At 39.9% G+C, this 19706-nt stretch overlaps 1 protein-coding gene across 19 annotated transcripts in view; it reads left to right on the plus strand.

The window, feature by feature from the left end:
• obscnb (obscurin, cytoskeletal calmodulin and titin-interacting RhoGEF b) overlaps nt 1–19706 on the plus strand; it is a 53762-nt gene that overhangs the window by 9754 nt on the left and 24302 nt on the right. For 6 of the 19 annotated variants that reach the window (XM_051403405.1, XM_051403460.1, XM_051403542.1 and 3 more), the window contains exons 13-47: nt 101–382; nt 1268–1561; nt 1860–2141; nt 2394–2669; nt 2750–3022; nt 3127–3393; nt 3495–3764; nt 3855–4121; nt 4301–4567; nt 4677–4789; nt 4880–5033; nt 5132–5293; nt 5421–5525; nt 6512–6778; nt 8372–8641; nt 8769–9035; nt 9123–9389; nt 9616–9882; nt 9980–10249; nt 10335–10604; nt 10786–11052; nt 12003–12269; nt 12410–12676; nt 12930–13196; nt 13438–13704; nt 13952–14218; nt 14472–14738; nt 14974–15240; nt 15420–15686; nt 16449–16523; nt 17151–17225; nt 17700–17795; nt 18427–18498; nt 19090–19170; nt 19476–19553. In XM_051403405.1, the coding sequence (XP_051259365.1) occupies nt 101–382; nt 1268–1561; nt 1860–2141; nt 2394–2669; nt 2750–3022; nt 3127–3393; nt 3495–3764; nt 3855–4121; nt 4301–4567; nt 4677–4789; nt 4880–5033; nt 5132–5293; nt 5421–5525; nt 6512–6778; nt 8372–8641; nt 8769–9035; nt 9123–9389; nt 9616–9882; nt 9980–10249; nt 10335–10604; nt 10786–11052; nt 12003–12269; nt 12410–12676; nt 12930–13196; nt 13438–13704; nt 13952–14218; nt 14472–14738; nt 14974–15240; nt 15420–15686; nt 16449–16523; nt 17151–17225; nt 17700–17795; nt 18427–18498; nt 19090–19170; nt 19476–19553 (7770 nt within the window). The remainder of the gene's footprint in view (nt 1–100; nt 383–1267; nt 1562–1859; nt 2142–2393; nt 2670–2749; nt 3023–3126; nt 3394–3494; nt 3765–3854; nt 4122–4300; nt 4568–4676; nt 4790–4879; nt 5034–5131; nt 5294–5420; nt 5526–6511; nt 6779–8371; nt 8642–8768; nt 9036–9122; nt 9390–9615; nt 9883–9979; nt 10250–10334; nt 10605–10785; nt 11053–12002; nt 12270–12409; nt 12677–12929; nt 13197–13437; nt 13705–13951; nt 14219–14471; nt 14739–14973; nt 15241–15419; nt 15687–16448; nt 16524–17150; nt 17226–17699; nt 17796–18426; nt 18499–19089; nt 19171–19475; nt 19554–19706) is intronic. The other 13 variants (XM_051403805.1, XM_051404070.1, XM_051404564.1 and 10 more) reach the window with 6 other exon arrangements.

The raw sequence follows: 19706 nt of genomic DNA on the forward strand, positions 1-19706 counted from the left end.
ATAGTATTTTTGTTGATTGATGTACAGGTATCCCAGGTGCGTCCATTGTAATGGACAGGTAAAAAGTTTTTGTCAGCCACATTCTTGGTCTCCTCCACAGATGCACAGGTCAAGTCTGCATTCTCCAACAAGGAGTCAGTCCAGAAGGAGGTGAAAGTCACTCTCTCCCAGAAAGCCACTCTGAGCTGTGAGGTTTCTGATACCAAGACAGAAGTGAAATGGTACAAGGATGGCAAGCTGCTGACCACCAGCAGGACAATACATGCAGATTCAAAGGGCAAGAGTCGCCAGCTGGTCATAGACAGTGTGGAGAAGAGAGATGCTGGAGAGTACATCTGTGAGGTCGGGACTGAGAAGCTGGTCTTTAAAATACACGTGGAAGGTAAGGAGAATGCAGTATGTTTAATAAATAAAAATGTATTATTAAATCCTAACTGTGGTTGATACTTGATGGTATTCCCTGCAAAAAATGTTTATTTTGAGGACATAGCATGTAAAACATAAACATAGATACCAACTAGTTTTAATATTAGTCTTATATAAGGGTAATTACATTGTCAGATATATGTGTTAAAGGTTGTTGGCTAATTAAATAATGCGAGATGTTTGATACTAAACACTGAGCATTTAAATTTTGTTTTACTCTCAAGACATTATACTAAGTATTTTTTAATAATTAAAGAAATGTACTGTGTGAAACTGGTGGATATTTTGTGTTTTATAGTTGTGTCTGTAGTCTCCTCTGATTTGTGATCGTAAATTAATTTTGGCTGCGTTGTTGGTTGCTTCAGTTATGAAATATTTGGCTTGCTTTGCTCAAGCATGTATAGTCCAATATTGACTTGGAGTCTCACATTGACAATTCAAATTGCAAATATTTTGTTGCTTGTACGCACTAGTGAGGTTCATACTTTGATTTCTTGTAGCATTTGTTTGCTGAGGCAGCTCTGGTGTCTTGTGGCTCTGTTGTTCGTCAGTTGCTGGTCACATATTTGGTCGTTTTCTTTCTGAAAGAATTGCTTTTGATGTATTTATTGTGCCTCCCTGTGGCAACATGTAGATGCCCAATTTGCTTTTGCTTTATGACCTCTAAGTGCTGTGTTGTGTCTCCCTCAATTTGATGTGCTTTAATAGAGCTTATTTCTCTGTGCACTGTATATGTAAGGTTTGGTTGCGTATGTCTAGTAAATCCAAAGTGGTGTCAGTGTTGTGGAGTCAAGTCCTTTTTCTGTATGGGTAATTGTACTGCCGCCACACTCCTTTACAGTTACTTCTACAGAAGGCCAGGCTAAATCCGCTTTCCTCAACAAAGAGTCTGTCCAGAGGGAAGTGAAAGCCACTCTCTCCCAGAAAGCGACCCTGAGCTGTGAGGTAGTTGATAACAAGACAGAGGTAAAATGGTACAAGGACGGAAAACTGCTGAGTTCCAGCAGAGCAGTTCACTTGGAATCAAAGGGCAAGATCCGTCAGCTGGTGATCGACAGCGTAGAGAAGAAAGATTCTGGAGAATACATCTGTGAAGTTGGAACTGAAAAATTGGCATTTAAAGTACATGTGACAGGTATGAGGAATTAAAGAGAATGGTATATGTAAAAATTGGAGGATTAGAATTTTTAGTTGTGCTTAACAGCTGTTCTGGGTTGATTGATGTTGTAGTATGTTGGTATCACAGATATTTGCGTTGTTTTTTTGTGATTTATTCACGTGTGCTGGTCTTGGCTGTATATTCGTCCACTTAATTTCATCTCTATTTAATTTTACTTGTTATATTTTGGCTTGTATGATACTGAATCAGTAATTTTCATGAGTTGTATCAAAATTAAGTTGGGCAATGACATTCTCCATTATTACTTTTACAGAGATCCAACTCAAGTCAGCCTTCTCCAACAAGGATTCAGTCCAAAAGGAGGTTAAAGCCACTCTCTCTCAGAAAGCCACTCTGAGCTGTGAGGTAGCTGATACCAAGACAGATGTGAAATGGTACAAAGATGGCAAGCTGCTCACTTCCAGCAAGACAGTGCATACTGAGTCGAAGGGCAAGAGTCGCCAGCTGGTGATCGACAGCGTGGAGAAGAAGGATGCCGGGGAGTACATCTGTGAGGCTGGGACCGAGAAGCTGGCTTTTAAGATACAGGTGGCAGGTAGGAGGAATAAGATGTTGCTAGTATTTGCCAATTGTATGCAAGTGTGAATTTTTTTTTTTTTTTAATTTTTCTTATTTATATGTATATATGTATTATATGTATTATAGCATTGTGTATGGGTTTTTTTTTTTGCATTCAGTCATTAAGCCTGTTCACTGTGGCTGAAAGGTTTTGGCTGGTTAAATTTTTTTCGGGGTGGATTGATATGTTGCCATTTGTTTACATGCAATTTTTCATTTGCTTTCCCAGAAGCCCCAGCTGGCTTCTCCAACAAGGAGTCTGTCCAGAAAGAGGTGAAAGCCACTCTCTTGCAGAAAGCCACCATGAGCTGTGAGGTTTCTGATTCCAAGACAGAGGTAAAGTGGTACAAGGATGGCAAGCTGCTGACTTCCAGCAAAGCAGTCCACATGGAGTCAAAGGGCAAGAGCCGTGAGCTGGTGATAGAAAAAATGGAGAAAAAAGATGCTGGAGAATACACATGTGAGGCTGGAACAGAGAAGCTGGTATTTAAGCTACAGATGACAGGTGAAATATATTTCAAATAAAGTGTATTTTTCCACACTCTCTGCACAAAGCACTGACAAGAAGCTCTTACTTCTCTTTAGATGCAGCTGTCAAGTTCCAGAAGAAGCTTGTCAAGGATACATGTATTGTTCAAGCAAGTGAAAACATTGTTTTGACCACTGAGCTGACCGTAGAGAGTGGTAGTGTGAAGTGGTTCAGAGACGGTGTGGAGCTCAAGGAGGGCAGCAAGTATGAAATGAAAAAAGATGGCCTTTCTCGTACCCTGATAGTAAAATCCACCGGATCCAAAGACAGTGGATCATACTGCTGTCAAACTGCAGATGACAAACTGGAGTTCAAAGTTCAAGTTAAAGGCAAGGCATAGAATTGTTTTTCACATTCTGCATTGCTGTATAGACCTCTTCAGATGCCAGATTTTGTTTTGATGTCTAACTGAACTCCCATGCTTTCATTTCAGATGCAGCTTTGAAGTTTGTTGTCCCTTTGAAACCCGCTACAGTGGAGTTGGGAGGTACACTTAGTCTGGTGTGTGAACTAAATCAAGCCTCAGGGGATGTTATCTGGCAGCATGGCGGTCGTGAGATTAAACCTGGAGGCAGGTACTGTGTAAGAACAGATGGTGCTAAGCGCTTTCTCACCGTGAGTGGCATGACTAAAGAAGATGAAGGAGAATACAGCTGTGAATGTAGAAATGACAAGACCTCTGCTAAAGTTTCCTCAAAAGGTAATTAATCATTTTGTTAAACTCAAAAATGCTTTGTTTCAGGTTAGAAATGTTTTCTTTCATATCAGTCTGCTTTATTTGATGTCACTCATTCCTTTCAGCACCCAGACTAGTGCGGCTGACCACCAAACTCAACAATGTGGCTGCAATGGAGGGAAAAGAGGCCATTTTCAAGTGCGCTGTCTCCCTAGCGGACGTCAACGTGAAATGGTTCCACAACAGTATACCCATCGCTGCTGGGCCCAAGTATAAGATTGAACACGGTGGCAACAGTCACTCACTCACCATCACCTCTGTCACCCAAAAAGATGCTGGAGAAATTAGCATTGACGCTGAAGGCAAAAGCTGCAAAGCTACCCTACAAGTGCAACGTAAGATAATGCATTTTTTGTTAAAATATCAGCTTTAAGTATGTTAAATAATTGAATTTCCTCCTTAACTTTGACACTTCTTTTAATTAGATGAGCCTGTGACATTTAAGAAAAAGCTAGAAAACCTGACAGTGGAGGAGCAGAGTGAAGTGAAGCTGGAAGTTGAGCTAAGTAAGCCATCAGACGAAGTGAGGTGGATGAAGAACAGCGTAGTCCTGCAGCCTGCAGGAAACATGGGGATTCGGGTGGATGGAGCTAAGCAGGCTCTGGTCTTCAAGAGTGTGACTCATGCTGACCGGGGCATCTACTCCTGTGAAACTCTTGATGACAAAACCCAGGCCAAACTCACCGTAGAGAGTAAGACTGATCTACAGTGATATTGTTAAAAAACAAAATACAGTATTTAAGGACATATCTAAACGCCAGAAAGAAAATGTCATTCTCTAGTAATGTGTATTTGATATAAATGACAAGATACAAGCTAGGAAACCTTGCCTGCATTTTAAAACTCAAACATTTCCTCTTCCTCCCTTTAGTGAAGAAGATCCAGGTAATAAAGGGCCTAAAAGAAACCAAGGCACATGAGACAGAGACAGTTACCCTGGAGGTAGAGCTCAGCCAGGCTGATGTCGAGGGCTCCTGGACCAGGGATGGGGCCAAGTTAAAGGCAGGGGCAAACTGCCGTATCACAGCGTTGGGAAAGAAACATGCCCTAACATTGTCCCATCTCAAGAGGGAGGATGCAGGAACTATTGCCTTCCAAGCAGAAGGAGTACATGTTTCTGGCAAACTGATTGTAACAGGTAAGGGCTGCTTTCAGTTGTTAGGGTCTTGCCCGACCAAACCTCTATCTGTTTGCACCCATTCCGCCTTAAGAGTCATAGTCTAGTCACATTTTTACTACTTCTACAGAACCTCCTGCTATGATCTCCAAGCCCATTTTGGATATTAGTGTTCCTGAGAAGGAGAAGGTTACTTTTGAATGTGAAGTTTCCAGAACAAATGCAGATGTTAAATGGTTTAAGGTGAGAAACTATTATTGGAATAATTGTTTTCAGATTGATTAAAAAGTGTAAAATACAATGTAATATTTTAACAAAATGATTTATCTGCAGGATGATGTGGAACTGAAACCAGGAAAGAACTTTGGCATCCATTCTTTGGGTCGAAAGCGCACTTTGGTAATCAACAAATGCACCCCTGAAGATGCAGGCACTTACATCTGTCGCACGACTGATGACAACACTTCTGCTAAGCTCACCATTCATGGTAATTGTCAGTCACGTTATAATGCACACAAATCAACCATTATTTAATTATAAAATTTTCCAGTATATAGAAACATCTTAAAAATATTCTCCCTGCAGCCAGAGATATAAAGATTATTAAGAAGTTGGAAGATGTGGAGGTGATGGAGAAGGAGAGTGCTGCATTTGTCTGCGAAATCTCACATGATGAAGTGGACTGTCAGTGGTACAAAGGAAGTACCAAAGTCAAAGTCAGTGACAACATCAAGATGAGACAAGAGGGTAATATCTCGAGAGATTAGCAAACCAGTGTGATTCAGCTACCTGTATATTCATATCATGTGTTACAGGATTTACCTGAATAATGATTTTTCGCTAACTGCTACTAGCTGTCTATTTCTCATTCCAGGCAAAACCTATGTACTGCTGTTTAAGTCTGTTTCCCCAGAAGATATGGGTGATATTAAATTCACAGCTGAGAAGGCCTCTTCAACTGCAAAGCTTAAAGTGAAAGGTAAAAGAGTGTGTGTTATGTGCTGAAATCACATAACATTATATTCTGTAGATTGTTGCATGGATTAGCTAACCATTATGTTACAATGTTCAGATGTGGTTGCAAATGGATTATTTCTATTCATTATGACAAAAGCTTTTAGAAAGTTGCAAATAAATAAATACTGCACGTTAAACCTTATTTTCCCTTGAAATTATACACTATTAGACTTCTGTAAACGTATTATTATTATCCTATACAGAACTCCTGGATCATTTTATAAAGTAACTTCAACATTTCAACTGCTTTAGTGAGCCAAATGAAAAAGGCCACACTAAAGTTAGATGAAATGCCATCTTCCTGAGGGAGTAAACACAGTACATCATTCTGACAATATTGGTGCGATAGAAAATCCAGTTGCAACTTGCAGTGTACATTGTTATGCCTCATTGAGGCCTGATGGCAAAGGAGTAACAACTATATGAGGTTTAGGATTATTTTTAAGGGGTTTTGAGAATAGAGAAATCTATATAGAAGACATCAATGGACATTTTGGGATCATTTGATGATTGAAAATCTCTTGGAGTATGAGAATAAAACAAATTATGTTACAGATTAGATAGCATACTTTGCTATCAGCTGACCATTAGTTGCTCTAAGTTGCTCTAAGTTGCATCAACATGCACATGTTTTCTTGTTTCTGTGTCAGTGTTTGCTGTTTGCAATCAAACAGCAACTGATATATAAACAACAAATGGCAAGTGTCATTACAATATTCTTGCTATCCGCTTTAGCTTTTGCAAAAAATGTTGGAATGTTACAATATTCCATTATATATTTTCCCAATTTGCTTCGGCTGTAACATACAGTAATTCCATAATGAACACTGCCTGTCCTTTTGTGCGCTTAGGCAAGGCTTTTGGCAAGGCCTTGGCATTAGTAGCCTTTATTCTTCCTTTGTGCCACACGTGATAGTTTTCATTGATTCAGTGTTATTGTTACTGTAGAGCTGCCTGTCAAGTTTGTGAAGAGACTCAGGGATAAGATAGCGATGTATAAGCATCGCGGTCATCTTGAATGCCAAGTGTCACGTGCCAGTGCAAAGGTGAAGTGGTTCAAGAACAAGACGGAGATCAAACCTGGCAAGAAGTATGAGATCAAAAGTGAAGATGTGTATCGAAAACTCACCATCAACGACGTGGACGAGGGTGACGAGGACACGTATACCTGTGACGCCACTGATGACAAGACATCCTGTAAACTACTTGTGGAAGGTAACATGATGGAAGATGACAACGATTGATTGTAAGCTTAGGGTTTATGAATTGTAGGGCATTTATGTATAGGATTGTGCAAATACACGTTCATACAAAGGTATTTACACAAAACAAGCCATCAGACTCCTAGTCAATGAGGTATCTGTCTATATATTCATGTCTGTCTATTTATTTATCTATCGACATGTGTACATGTATCTATTATCCATTAGTATTGTACTAATGGGAAATATAGGATCATTATGTTGATTTATTTCTTGGCCTGACCTACTAAATGAATTAACATAGTAATCAATATTTCAAATTATTTGTGCATGAAAGAAATTAACCAAACTGAATTCCCACTACAGATGAAGTAAGTGACAGTGTTTTCAGTCATTCTGATTAAGCAGACCTCTGCTCAGGTTGAATTTTGTAGGGAAATACATCAGGTCATTACATCAGAGTCCATGAACAAAGAATAGGCCGTTTCACAGAAGACATCTGGACATGTCACAGTAGATTAAGTACTGGTGTAAATAATAAATTCAGTGATGGCTAAATTCCATTCAGCTGCTACGGTTTCGGTGTCCTGGCATTGTGCATGCTGTCACTGTCATGGCTTACAGGGACACTGGGACTGAAAGGAGCTATCATTAATTTAGTAAAACCTCTGCTTCTTCTACTATGTCAGATTGTGTGCCATATTCCTGCTCTAGCAAGTGCAACAAAACACAGATTGAGATCAGTCTGCCAATGGTGAAAACACATGTGTGAGTGTTTAGAGGCATTAAGTTAAACCTAAAAGATCCTAAAAAAGATTGATTTCTACTGTATGTACAGTAATTGTGTTATACTTGTCTTAATTTTATATGATGTATTGTTTTTGTTTATTTCAAGGCAATTATATAATTTTGAATGCATATTTCTATAGATAATATTAAAGATAAACTATAGCCCAAGAGAATTCAAAATGCCATAAGAAAAACAATTTTTTCTCATATTTCAGTTTTAAAAAATTGACATTGGGGTGGGAGGGAATTTGAGGATATGCCGGAAATTGTTAGTAGTGTGTGTTTAGAAATAATCATATGTGGACTGTTATTTTACAAATTTGGATAATTATTACTATTATTGCTATTATTATTTCCAAAAGTAGCTTATTGCACATGTATCTATATCTGTTTATATGTTGGCTGATAAGTGACAAAACATACAGGGAACAGAAAACTAAGTAATTTAGAAACAGTGTCTCCACATAGTTTGTCCATCAGGAAGTTAATTTTTTTTTTTTAAGTATCCCGCTCAGTATGTGTCTTGTCAGAATAAATCAAATGGATCTCTATTAAGTTAGTTTATTTACGTTATGTGTTTCAGCAAGATGAATTTTATAGCATGCAAAATATTGGACGCCATTTCTTAATTTCTGACCACTAGTGCAGTGTTAGGCAGTAATGTAAGTATATGGGATTTGCAATTTGATCTGGGTGTCTAAAAAGACCAAACCATTGGTATGGTCCTTTACTATAAATCAATATCACTTTTATTTTAGGAAATCATACTGTATCATTGACTTCTAACTGAACCACTCTCTTTTCATGACCCCTCCAGAGCAATCCATCAGCATTGTGCGGGAGCTTAGTTCTGTAGAAGTGACAGAACCCTTCGCCGCTGTTTTTGAAGTTGAAATCAGTATGGAACTGGTGAAACCTCCTACATGGACTCTGAATGGAGTTGCTGTGCAGGAGAGTGCTGATGTTGAAATGGAGAAAGAGGGCACCATGCACCGTCTCACTTTCAAAAAGACCAAAGCATCAATGACAGGACCTGTACAGTTTACAGCTGGGAAGAGCAAATCTTTAGCCCAGCTTACAGTCAAAGGTAAATGTGTTGAATCACGTCTATACAGCAGTTGGCCATAATAACCTGTGTACTGTGATACTTTTGTAGGTAAATATATCCAGCATCATACAGCTGAGTCTAATCGCATACTGTTCCTCACGTTTAGAGCGTCCGCTTGAGGTCGCAGAGCCCATCAAAGATGTGAAGGCAAAGGAGAAAAGCTCTGCCATACTTAGCTGCAAATTCTCTGCCACACCCAAAGAGGTTAATTGGTTCAAAGGACAGGTACCTCTGGCAGCGTCAGATAAATATAACATGAAGCAAGATGCTACAAGGGCTCAACTCACCATTCAAAGGTTGACTGAGGAAGATAGTGGAGAGTACTGCTGTCAGTCTGGACCTGCTAAGACCAAAGGCACACTTACTGTTGAAGGTACGGGTTGAACCTTTGAATACCACACAAAATACAAGCAATTACAGCAGGTCTTTAAACCAAAACTGTTGTGTTTCCTCTGTCCAGTACGTGAAATTAAGGTCACCAAGCACTTAGCCAACACAGAGGTAGACGAAGACAACGATGCAGTTTTCACGAGCGAGATTAACTATGCAGATGAAGAGGTGCAGTGGCTCCTGAATGACAAGGTGCTCTTCACTAATGAAGTCAACACCATCACTCATGAGGGGAAGGTTCACAAGCTCACACTGAAGAACTTAGCACCTCAGGATGGGGGAACTATCACCTTTCAAGTCCGCAAGGTGAAAGAGTCTGTGACACTTAAGGTTAAAGGTAAGGTAATACATTTCCAAGCACACTAAAAAATTACTGTGTGAATATGATAATAATAATATAGGTTAAGGCAGGCAATCAGACGTTACCATACTTAGAAGCTTTATTAGTATTTGCTCTTAAAATCAGCTCTTTATAAATTCTGGTAATGTGGCCTAACCTGATCTACCCAAAAGGTGAGAACATAATATGTCTCCCATTCTTTACTTTCTCAATGCCCCTCCAGAGAAACGTGCTGTCTTCCTCAAGTCTCTAGATGATGTCATTGGAGAGGAGAAAGGCATGATAACTCTGGCGTGTGAGGCGTCCAAGCCCAGGGTTTCTCCCACATGGAGAAAAGAAGGTAAAGTCTTGAAGGCTGGACCAAAGTATGAGCTCCTTCACACAGGCAAGTCTTTGGGGCTGATCATCAAGGATGTCACCAAAGAAGATGCTGGAGAGTATAGTTGTGATCTTGGAACTGAAGTTTCTAAAGCAAAGGTCACTGTAAGAGGTTGGTACCGGTATTACCAGAGTTTTACAGTGTTAGCCTTCATACATGTGGTATTGTGTGGCATCTTCACAAACTTGTGCTCTCTGTCCCAATTTAGAGATTGGCATTGGAATAACCAAATGGCTGAAGTCAGCTGAGGTGAATGAGGGAGAGTCTTGTACCTTTGAGTGCATCTTATCTCGTGAGAGCACAGATGAGTGTTCCTGGACTCTTAATGGCCAAACTATTACAAATGGAGGCCGCTTCAAAATCACCAGTAAAGGGCGCAAGTACATGCTCACCATTAAGGATGTCACTCCTGCTGATGCTGGAGAGGTGGTCTTCAACATTAAAGATTTGAGCTCCAAAACAACATTAACAGTTGAAGGTAAGCTAAATTTTAAAGAGGGCTAGACATAGAAAAAAAAGGTATTAAGGAATTAAGACAAACGTGTTATCATTCCTTGTTGCAGGCAAAGCTTTGTCTGTGTCAAAGGGACTACAGAATGTTAATGTTGATCAAGGGGAAGATGCTGTATTTACCTGTGAGGTAACACAGGCTAGTTCCACCGTAAAGTGGTCCAAGGAAAGCAGAGCCATCAAAAAGAGCCAGAAGTATGATATTAGCCAAGAGGACAAGGTCATGAAGCTGATCATCCACAATGTCTCTGCTCAAGACTCTGGAGAGTACAGTTGTGAAGTTATTGGAGGTGCAACCACCAAAGCCAAGCTTGAAATCAAAGGTAAGACTGAAAACACTACTATGCGTTTTACCTTTGATAGCATAAGAGCATTAAAGAGAATCAATATCTTCACTAAATATAGGACCAGTTATGGGATAATCTAAATTCATGAACCCATAGCTTAATCCAATGATTTCATACTGTGCCTAAAAAGTGTAACAAGGTTATTTTCATTTTACAGAGCCGATCCATAAATTCACTAAAACACTGAAGGACAGTGAAGCCGTGGAGAAGAGTTCTGTGACCTTGAATTGTGAGACTGCACAAACCCCATCTACTGTTATATGGCTTAAAGGGCACGCAGAGCTTAAGGCTGGAGGCCGATATGAGATGTCCCAGAAGGAGGGGGTCTTAATTCTCACCATCAAGCACCTGGAGGAGAAAGACACTGATATCTACACTTGTGACGTGGGCACTGCCAAGAGCATGGCAAAGGTGACAGTCAATGGTAAGAACTTAAGTATGTATGTATGTATGTTTACAAGTTTGGGTAAGTGTTTGTCTTGCAGAGCTGATTATCTTTCTATTTTTTTGGTTTGGTTTTGCTTTTAAGGCCAGTTGGTGGTTATAGTGGAAAAACCACAAGATGTTAACTGTTTTGAAGGGGAATGTGCTACATTTGTTTGCCGTGTCAGTCCTACTCATCTGCCTCGTGTAAAGTGGTGCTTAGATCATACCCCGCTGCCGCCAAGCCCCCTCAATGACATTCACGTTCTAGAGGGGGGTTTCTACTCTCTTACTGTAAGAGCGCTAACTCCCAGCGACTCGGGCACCATCTCTGTGGTTGCTGGGAATCAGAAAGTATGCTGTTGTCAAAGGTAACAGACATGTCAGTCAAATCTACTTATAGTGTAGATTTGTCAGAAGTACCATAGATCTGGTTTAATTTTTACTAAATCTGTTGCATTTTCCTAATAGAATTTTGTTTTCAGTATTTTGCATTGTGAGTGTATCCCTGTAGGACCTACTTTGCTCTTTTGTTGCACTGTTCTGTCATCTTTGTCTTGGGGTTTGTATGATTTCGAGACTGTTTGCACATCCACACACTGCGAATGGCATCCAGCAGCATGTGCAAACATTTCAAAGTGATCTGTTTCCAAATGCTTTTTATGCAAGGACTGCGCACTGCATAAACAAATCTTTCTTTTGTGCATTTCAAAATAGTTTCATTCTGTAGCATTGTATTGTATTGGGAGTGTGTTTTGTTTTTATATAAAGTGCCCTGTAGCTAAACCTTCATCAAAAGGAACATCAGTCAACATGTGTTGGAATCATTTTTGGGTTCCAATGGCTAACGTTGGACAACTGGACGACTAATCATTTCCCATCCTCCATCGCAACCCAACAAAATGCAACTCCCTGTTCTATATAATCAAGTCATTGTTCATTTTATTTTAGCCCTGCCTGCCAGTTTCAAAGAGAAGCTCAAGAACCAAGAGAAAAACAAAGGGGAGGCTGTGACACTTTGCTGCACGTTATCAAAATCTGGCGCTGACGTTCAGTGGAAGAAAGGCTCTGAAATCCTCAAAGCTGGAGAGAAGTATGAGATGAAGCAGAAGGAGATCTGTTGCGAGCTTCATATTAAGAATTTGAAGGTCGAAGATAGCGGAGAGTACTCTTGCGTGTGTGGGGACCAGAAGACATCTGCAACTGTAAAAGTCAATGGTATGGATAGATTTTATGTGTTTATGTTGTATTTTCGGAAGGAGTTTCACTTCGGTTGCCTTTAGCGTGTTTTGTTAAGACCTTTGTTAAACGAGTTATTTCACTTGATTTTGACAAGTAATGAAAACCTGGTTGTACAGCATTACCGCCGACCTTCAAACAGAAGCTGGAAAGCCAGGAGGCTGAGGAGGGAGCCGACATTACTCTGCACTGTGAGCTCTCTGAACCTGGAGTTCCAGTGGAGTGGAAGAAGGGAACACAGATCCTGAAGTCTGGAGAAAAGTACCAGATGAAGCAGAAGGCCTCTGTGAATGAACTCCTGATCAACAAAGTGTTGCCAGAAGACAGTGGAGACTACAGCTGTGTGTGTGGAGACCAGAAGACAACAGCCAGCCTCAATATCAAGGGTAGGGAGAGGATTTTCAAAGAGTCAGCTTGAGTAACATTTACAGAAAATTGTATAGAAGAGCTTTTTATTTGTGCGTATTTAGAAAGGTTTCTTTTGGAGTCGCTTTTCACCTTGTATTGCAAATTGTCAGTGTTTTTCTGTTGTGTGATTGTTCTTGTATAATTATTATATATTATACAATATATAATATAAATATATATGTTTTATTAAATGGCATGCCGCTGAATGCTAACCAGCTAATAAATGCTCAGCCCAACCAGTGACCTTCAAACAGAAGCTGGAGAGCCAGGAGACTGAAGAGGGAGCTGACATTACTCTGCGCTGTGAGATCTCTAAACCTGGAGTTCCAGTGGAGTGGAAGAAGGGAACACAGATCCTGAAGTCTGGAGAAAAGTACCAGATGAAGCAGAAGGCCTCTGTGAATGAACTCCTGATCAACAAAGTGTTGCCAGAAGACAGCGGAGACTACAGCTGTGTGTGTGGAGACCAGAAGACCACAGCTAGCCTGAAGATCAAGGGTAGGGAGAGGATTTTCAAAGAGTCGGCTTGAGTGATATTTTCAGGAAATTGTATAAAAGAGCTTTTTATTTGTGCATATTCAGAAATGTTTGTTTTGGAGTCGCATTTCACCATGTATTGCAAATTGCAGTGTTTTTCTTTTGTGTGTGTTTTTGTATAATTAATATATATATACATATATATATTAATGCTTTATGTAATGATATGCCACTGGTTGCTAACCAAGTGACAAATGCTTAGCCCAACCAGTGACCTTCAAACAGAAGTTGGAAAGCCAGGAAGCTGAGGAGGGAGCCAGCGTTACTCTGCGCTGTGAGATCTCTAAACCTGGAGTTCCAGTGGAGTGGAAGAAGGGAACACAGGTCCTGAAGTCTGGAGAAAAGTACCAGATGAAGCAGAAGGCCTCTGTGAATGAACTCCTGATTGAGAAAGTGTTGCCAGAAGACAGTGGAGACTACAGCTGTGTGTGTGGAGACCAGAAGACAACAGCCAGCCTCAATATTAAGGGTACGGAGAGTATTTTCAAGGAGTCAGTTTGCGTAACATTTTTTAAAGATTACGTAGAACTGCGTTTTATATGTACATATGCAGACGTGTTTGTTTTGGTGTCTGAATGTCATCATGTTTTGGAAATTGTCAGTGTTTTTCTTTGTTTGTGTTCAGTGTTTTTTTTGTTTTGGTTTTTTTTGTTTTATATATTAATGCTTTATGTAATGGTATGCGACTGGCTGCTAACCAATTGATAAATGCCCAGCCCAACCAGTGACCTTCAAACAGAAGTTGGAAAGCCAGGAGGCGGAGGAGGGAGCCAGCGTTACTCTGCACTGTGAGATCTCTAAACCTGGAGTTCCAGTGGAGTGGAAGAAGGGAACACAGGTCCTGAAGTCTGGAGAAAAGTACCAGATGAAGCAGAAGGCCTCTGTGAATGAACTCCTGATCAACAAAGTGTTGCCAGAAGACAGTGGAGACTACAGCTGTGTGTGTGGAGACCAGAAGACAACAGCCAGCCTCAATATCAAGGGTAGGGAGAGGATTTTCAAAGAGTCGGCTTGAGTAACATTTACAGAAAATTGTATAGAAGAGCTTTTTATTTGTGCGTATTTAGAAAGGTTTCTTTTGGAGTCACTTTTCACCTTGTATTGCAAATTGTCAGTGTTTTTCTGTTGTGTGATTGTTCTTGTATAATTATTATATATTATACAATATATAATATAAATATATATGTTTTATGTAATGGCATGCCGCTGAATGCTAACCAGCTAATAAATGCTCAGCCCAACCAGTGACCTTCAAACAGAAGCTGGAGAGCCAGGAGACTGAAGAGGGAGCCGACATTACTCTGCGCTGTGAGATCTCTAAACCTGGAGTTCCAGTGGAGTGGAAGAAGGGAACACAGGTCCTGAAGTCTGGAGAAAAGTACCAGATGAAGCAGAAGGCCTCTGTGAATGAACTCCTGATCAACAAAGTGTTGCCAGAAGACAGCGGAGACTACAGCTGTGTGTGTGGAGACCAGAAGACAACAGCCAGCCTGAAGATCAAGGGTAGGGAGAGGATTTTCAAGGAGTCAGTTTGAGTAACATTTTTTTAAAAATTACATAGAACTGTGTTTTATTTATTCGTATTTAGAAATGTTTGTTTTGGAGTCGCATTTCACCATGTATTGCAAAATGTCAGAGTTTTTCTGTTGTGTGTGTTTTTGTATAATCAATATATATATGTATTAATGCTTTATGTAATGGTATGCGACTGGCTGCTAACCGAGTGATAAATGCTCAGCCCAACCAGTGACCTTTAAACAGAAGCTGGAAAGCCAGGAAGCTGAAGAGGGAGCTGACATTACTCTGTGCTGTGAGATCTCTAAACCTGGAGTTCCAGTGGAGTGGAAGAAGGGAACACAGATCCTAAAGTCTGGAGAAAAGTACCAGATGAAGCAGAAGGCCTCTGTGAATGAACTCCTGATCAACAAAGTGTTGCCAGAAGACAGCGGAGACTACAGCTGTGTGTGTGGAGACCAGAAGACAACAGCCAGCCTGAAGATCAAGGGTAGGGAGAGGATTGTTGAAGGCAACCTTTTATATGTACACATTTAGCCATGTTTGTTTTAGGGTCTGCCTGTCATTGGCAATTGCAACCTCTCAGTGTTTGTTGTTTTGGTTTATATGTCATTTTATGTTTTACATCATGGCATGCCCCTGGTTACTAACCAACTAATAAATGCTCAGCCCAACCAGTGACCTTCAAACAGAAGTTGGAAAGCCAGGAAGCTGAGGAGGGAGCCAGCGTTACTCTGAGCTGTGAGATCTCTAAACCTGGAGTTCCAGTGGAGTGGAAGAAGGGAACACAGATCCTGAAGTCTGGAGAAAAGTACCAGATGAAGCAGAAGGCCTCTGTGAATGAACTCCTGATCAACAAAGTGTTGCCAGAAGACAGCGGAGACTACAGCTGTGTGTGTGGAGACCAGAAGACAACAGCCAGCCTGAAGATCAAGGGTAGGAAGATTTGTACATTGCATAAGATGTGTCTTGGTAATTTAGAAACTGAATCACGTTGACTGCTTTAAAACTTTTTGTGGAATTGATAGGAAGAATATTTCTATTACAATTTGATTTTGTCTTGACTGAAACACTTGTATTGAAGCACTTGCTTTTTCTATAATATTTCTGTTGCTGTCGCTTTGTTTTTTGTTGTTTGTTTGCTGGCTCATGAAATGTCAGCATTCTTTGTGGGACATCAGATTCATGAAATGCATCCTTATCATTGTATGTGGTGAATCAATAGGTTGGATGTCTTCGACTGATTGCTTTTCTGCAGTGTGCTCTGTGCTGTGATACAGAGTTAGAATTTTTCTTTTTTCTTTAGAGGATTTTTCATCACTTCTTTCACTTTTTCTTTTTTTAATGTCTATTTGAGAAACAAAGGAATCCTCTTTTTTCACACAACACAGTTTGTCCTTTCAGCAGACCTTGCTTGCTGCTCTTTTGTGTATGTTATGTTTTTGTATTTATTAGTAATAGTGGTGACCATAGACAATACATGTCCATAAATTGTCTATTTAATCAGACAATCCAATTGATATTTGTTCAGGTTGTATTGTTGTTACAACTGTGGTTTGTGGTGCTTGCTCATTCCTGAAATTGTTTTAATTTACAAGCTATGAGCCATTTCGTCAAGTGATATTTAGTTTTTTGTTATTATGGTAAATTGCAGTAAAGGATCAAGTGTGTAACAGCATTGAAATTGTTTCCTCTCAGCTGTGAAGCTGTCAGCTCCTCCTTCAGCTACTAAACTGGAATCTAAGAGGCAGGAGACCAAAGAAACAACGGAAGGTATGGAAGGAAGATGGCAATATGCTGGCTTGACTCTCAGCTTTATGTGCTCTGTCCATCTTGATAATGGCCTTTGTGTAGACAAGTGCAGCCTCCCGTTAAATTGGGCCTGTACATTTTGGCCTATATAGGTTATGATAAATGTTTTCTTGCAGCATTATTTCATTCTAGTTTACCAGACTTTTTACGTTGCAGTTTTGTTTGCCTCTGCTGTGTCAAATAGTGGGATTGTGTTTTGTATTTTTTATGTGGGTCTTTTTTCTCAGTGTTATATTGCAGTATACATTATGTAGCATAACCAGCTTATTTAGGAAATAGAAATAAGAACCCTTGTATTTGTGGCAGTTGTGTTGGTAACATGTTGATGGAGAATGATATCTGTTGTTGGCTGGATTTTACATCTGCATACTTGTGTGTGGCATGATTCGTTGTCCTTCACATCATTTTTGCTTTACATATTTGTGGGGTTTGAGAAGTCAGAATGTTATAGAATTTGTGAAGTTATAGGCTGTGCTGATATTCATATCTCATATTTATATTAAATACTGCAGGGCTGGCAATGTCAGTGGTTGCTGCCATGTGTACTTATATGCAGCATTTCTATTTCCGTATCATATTTGCATCCAGCAAAGACACCTGAAGCTCCGTCTGTGGCTGCTAAAGACAAGCACGAGAGGCAAGAGATAAATGAGACAGTGAAAGGTAATTCTCTGAAGATTCTTAGCTTGGCTTGGCTATTTAGCCCATGTGCATTTGTAAGTAATGATTGAGTGCAATGCATTGCTTTGTTAATCCAAAAGTGAGAAGCACTCCATGTCTTGGCTGCTGACTGGTGTTGTCAAACAGAAACTTGTTGGGTCATGAGCTGGTTCATATTGTGTCTTGTTGCTTTCAGGAGTTGCTTTAAGGATAAATACTCAATAATCTTACCCAATCTTATATTTTATACATTACCTGCACTGTTTCACCTGCGTTCTTGTAAATGTAGCTTTTTTCACCCTTTTTTGGGCTTGTAGGGGAAAAAAATCCTTGTTTCAATCTCAATATCTGTGTTTTTCTGTGGTCTCTGGCTTACTTTGTTGCATGGAAGCTGACTTATTGATATGGAGACATGTCTCAAGTGCTATCCTAAGGCAATTTCAAATTGTGGGCCCAATGTTGTGTTCAATTTCATAGCTGTGACACTGCCATCTACTGGACAGACTCCTAAACAGCAGCTCCTCAATCAGGAGATTCAGAGAGAGTCACAAGAGCTGAAAGTTGGAGGTGAAGGTAATGAGACTTGTGTTCTTCGTGGCTTTTGTCCGACAATGTGACATCTGTCAGCACTGTAAGCATGGTCGTCATTTGTTTTATTCCAGATGCAATTTCAAGCTTGTAGAAAAACTAAGAAGTACTGGAAAATATGGAAGGAATAGGCATCTCAGTTTGGATTTACTGTCTGTGCAGTAGGTCATGTTGCCTGGTCAATGTTTAAAATGTATAAAGAAGGTGGTTTTTGTTTTCTTGTTAGCCCTTGTGTGTTTATGTTCTGTCAGTTCCATTTGGTACAGTATTTTGTCCTGTAATTTAATGCTTTGTTTACTCCTTCTGTGTTGAATGTCAAACTTTTTGATGTTGTTTATGGCACTTTGGCAGCACTGTGTTGGGTTCCTGCTGTGTGTTGGATTATTGATACTTATCTATGAGAGGAGAGAGAGGCTTTAGTTGTTTTTGCTTCTAGCTTTATTGATTTTATTGCGTTCTCACAGATATGGTTTCCCTTATTTTTTGACATTATGCCAAGTTGTAAACAGTTGTGCAACAGTGTATGTGTGCTTCACTGGCTCTAGTCAACTGTTGTCCTCAGGTTATAGAACTCATCCCTGTAAGATTGCGAGGTTAATGTTGTGTTTTATCCCAGTTGAAAACACTGCTGCTGGAAAGGCTGCAAAACAAGATAAACAGAAGCAGGGGAGCAAAGAGCCAGTAGAAGGTATGCAAAGATTTCTAGCTCTTTATTGGCCTTGCGCTTCCTCCTTGTCTGCTGCAACATCCCACTCTCAGGTGTTGTATCTCTACTGATGTTTCTTACTTTCTATGGTGTGTCAAGCGTGTTGTATGTTTGGCTGTGGCTTGTTTGTGCTACTGTCAGGAAGGGGTAAGCAATTGACAGAATGAATTTAATGTTTAATGTTTTATGGTTAGGTTCACAGAATGTCACAGTATGAATATAGGGAGAGATGGTATAAATGTTGAATTGTATTGAATGTTGTATTATAGCTCGGCCATAACTGATATTTAATGCTCAACTGTCTCTCCGTTATTGCACTGCGTCATTGTCTGTACGTTTTTTTAAGATACTGCTGTTCTTGTTGCACACGGCATGAATATATATATCATCTAAAAAATGAAGTGAAGCGCTTTTGTCACCGTCAGTTTCAGACAAACAGAAATCCAGTGTAGTCTGTCTTGGACATTGTGGCTCTAAAACCTGTGTGGCACATTGCTTCAGTCTGTCGGTGATCATTTCCAGTTTATGTCAGCTGAATTAAAACCTACATTATATGCCTTTAAATGACTTCAGTTACAGCAGAGAAGGCACCAGCTTCAGCAGTGACCCCCAAAGTTGAACTTGAGAAGCAGGAATCCAAAAAGGGAATTGAAGGTATGTGGCAGTGTTATTAAGAAACTCCAACAAAACGGTTTGTATTGAGTGCAAATAGAATTCTGTTTGTATTCAGCATGTTGTTTGTGTTCTGGGTCAATAGTTGTGGCCTATTTGTTCTTGTCGGCAGATGAGTTGAAGTTTGTGTATTGGCACTTGCATTTAGTTGGGCCTCACTGTTGTTTTTGTTGCTGTTCGTGCTTTTTGTAGGATTTATCAGATCGGCAACATCTTTTGTCATTTTTGGTGTTCTGTGTTTATTACAGTAGATGTTTAAGGTCTAAATAAATGAATTACACCTTCAGGGATTGAAAAGCCTGCTGTGTCTGAAGTCACACCAAAGCCAGAGCCTACAAAGATCGATAACAAAGTGAATGAACAAGGTAGATGTTTTGTGGAACCTGCACACTGTTTGTTCCCCTCAGTAGTGTTGTGTTTTCCATGTGGAGTTTTGTATGAGGAGATTGTCATCAGTCCTTATTGTTGTTGCTCACTTTGTATTCATTCGTGAATTCCAGATTTGCTGTATGCTGGAT

The sequence above is a fragment of the Dicentrarchus labrax genome, unplaced genomic scaffold (assembly GCF_905237075.1).
Source record: "Dicentrarchus labrax unplaced genomic scaffold, dlabrax2021, whole genome shotgun sequence".
NCBI lineage: Eukaryota > Metazoa > Chordata > Actinopteri > Moronidae > Dicentrarchus > Dicentrarchus labrax.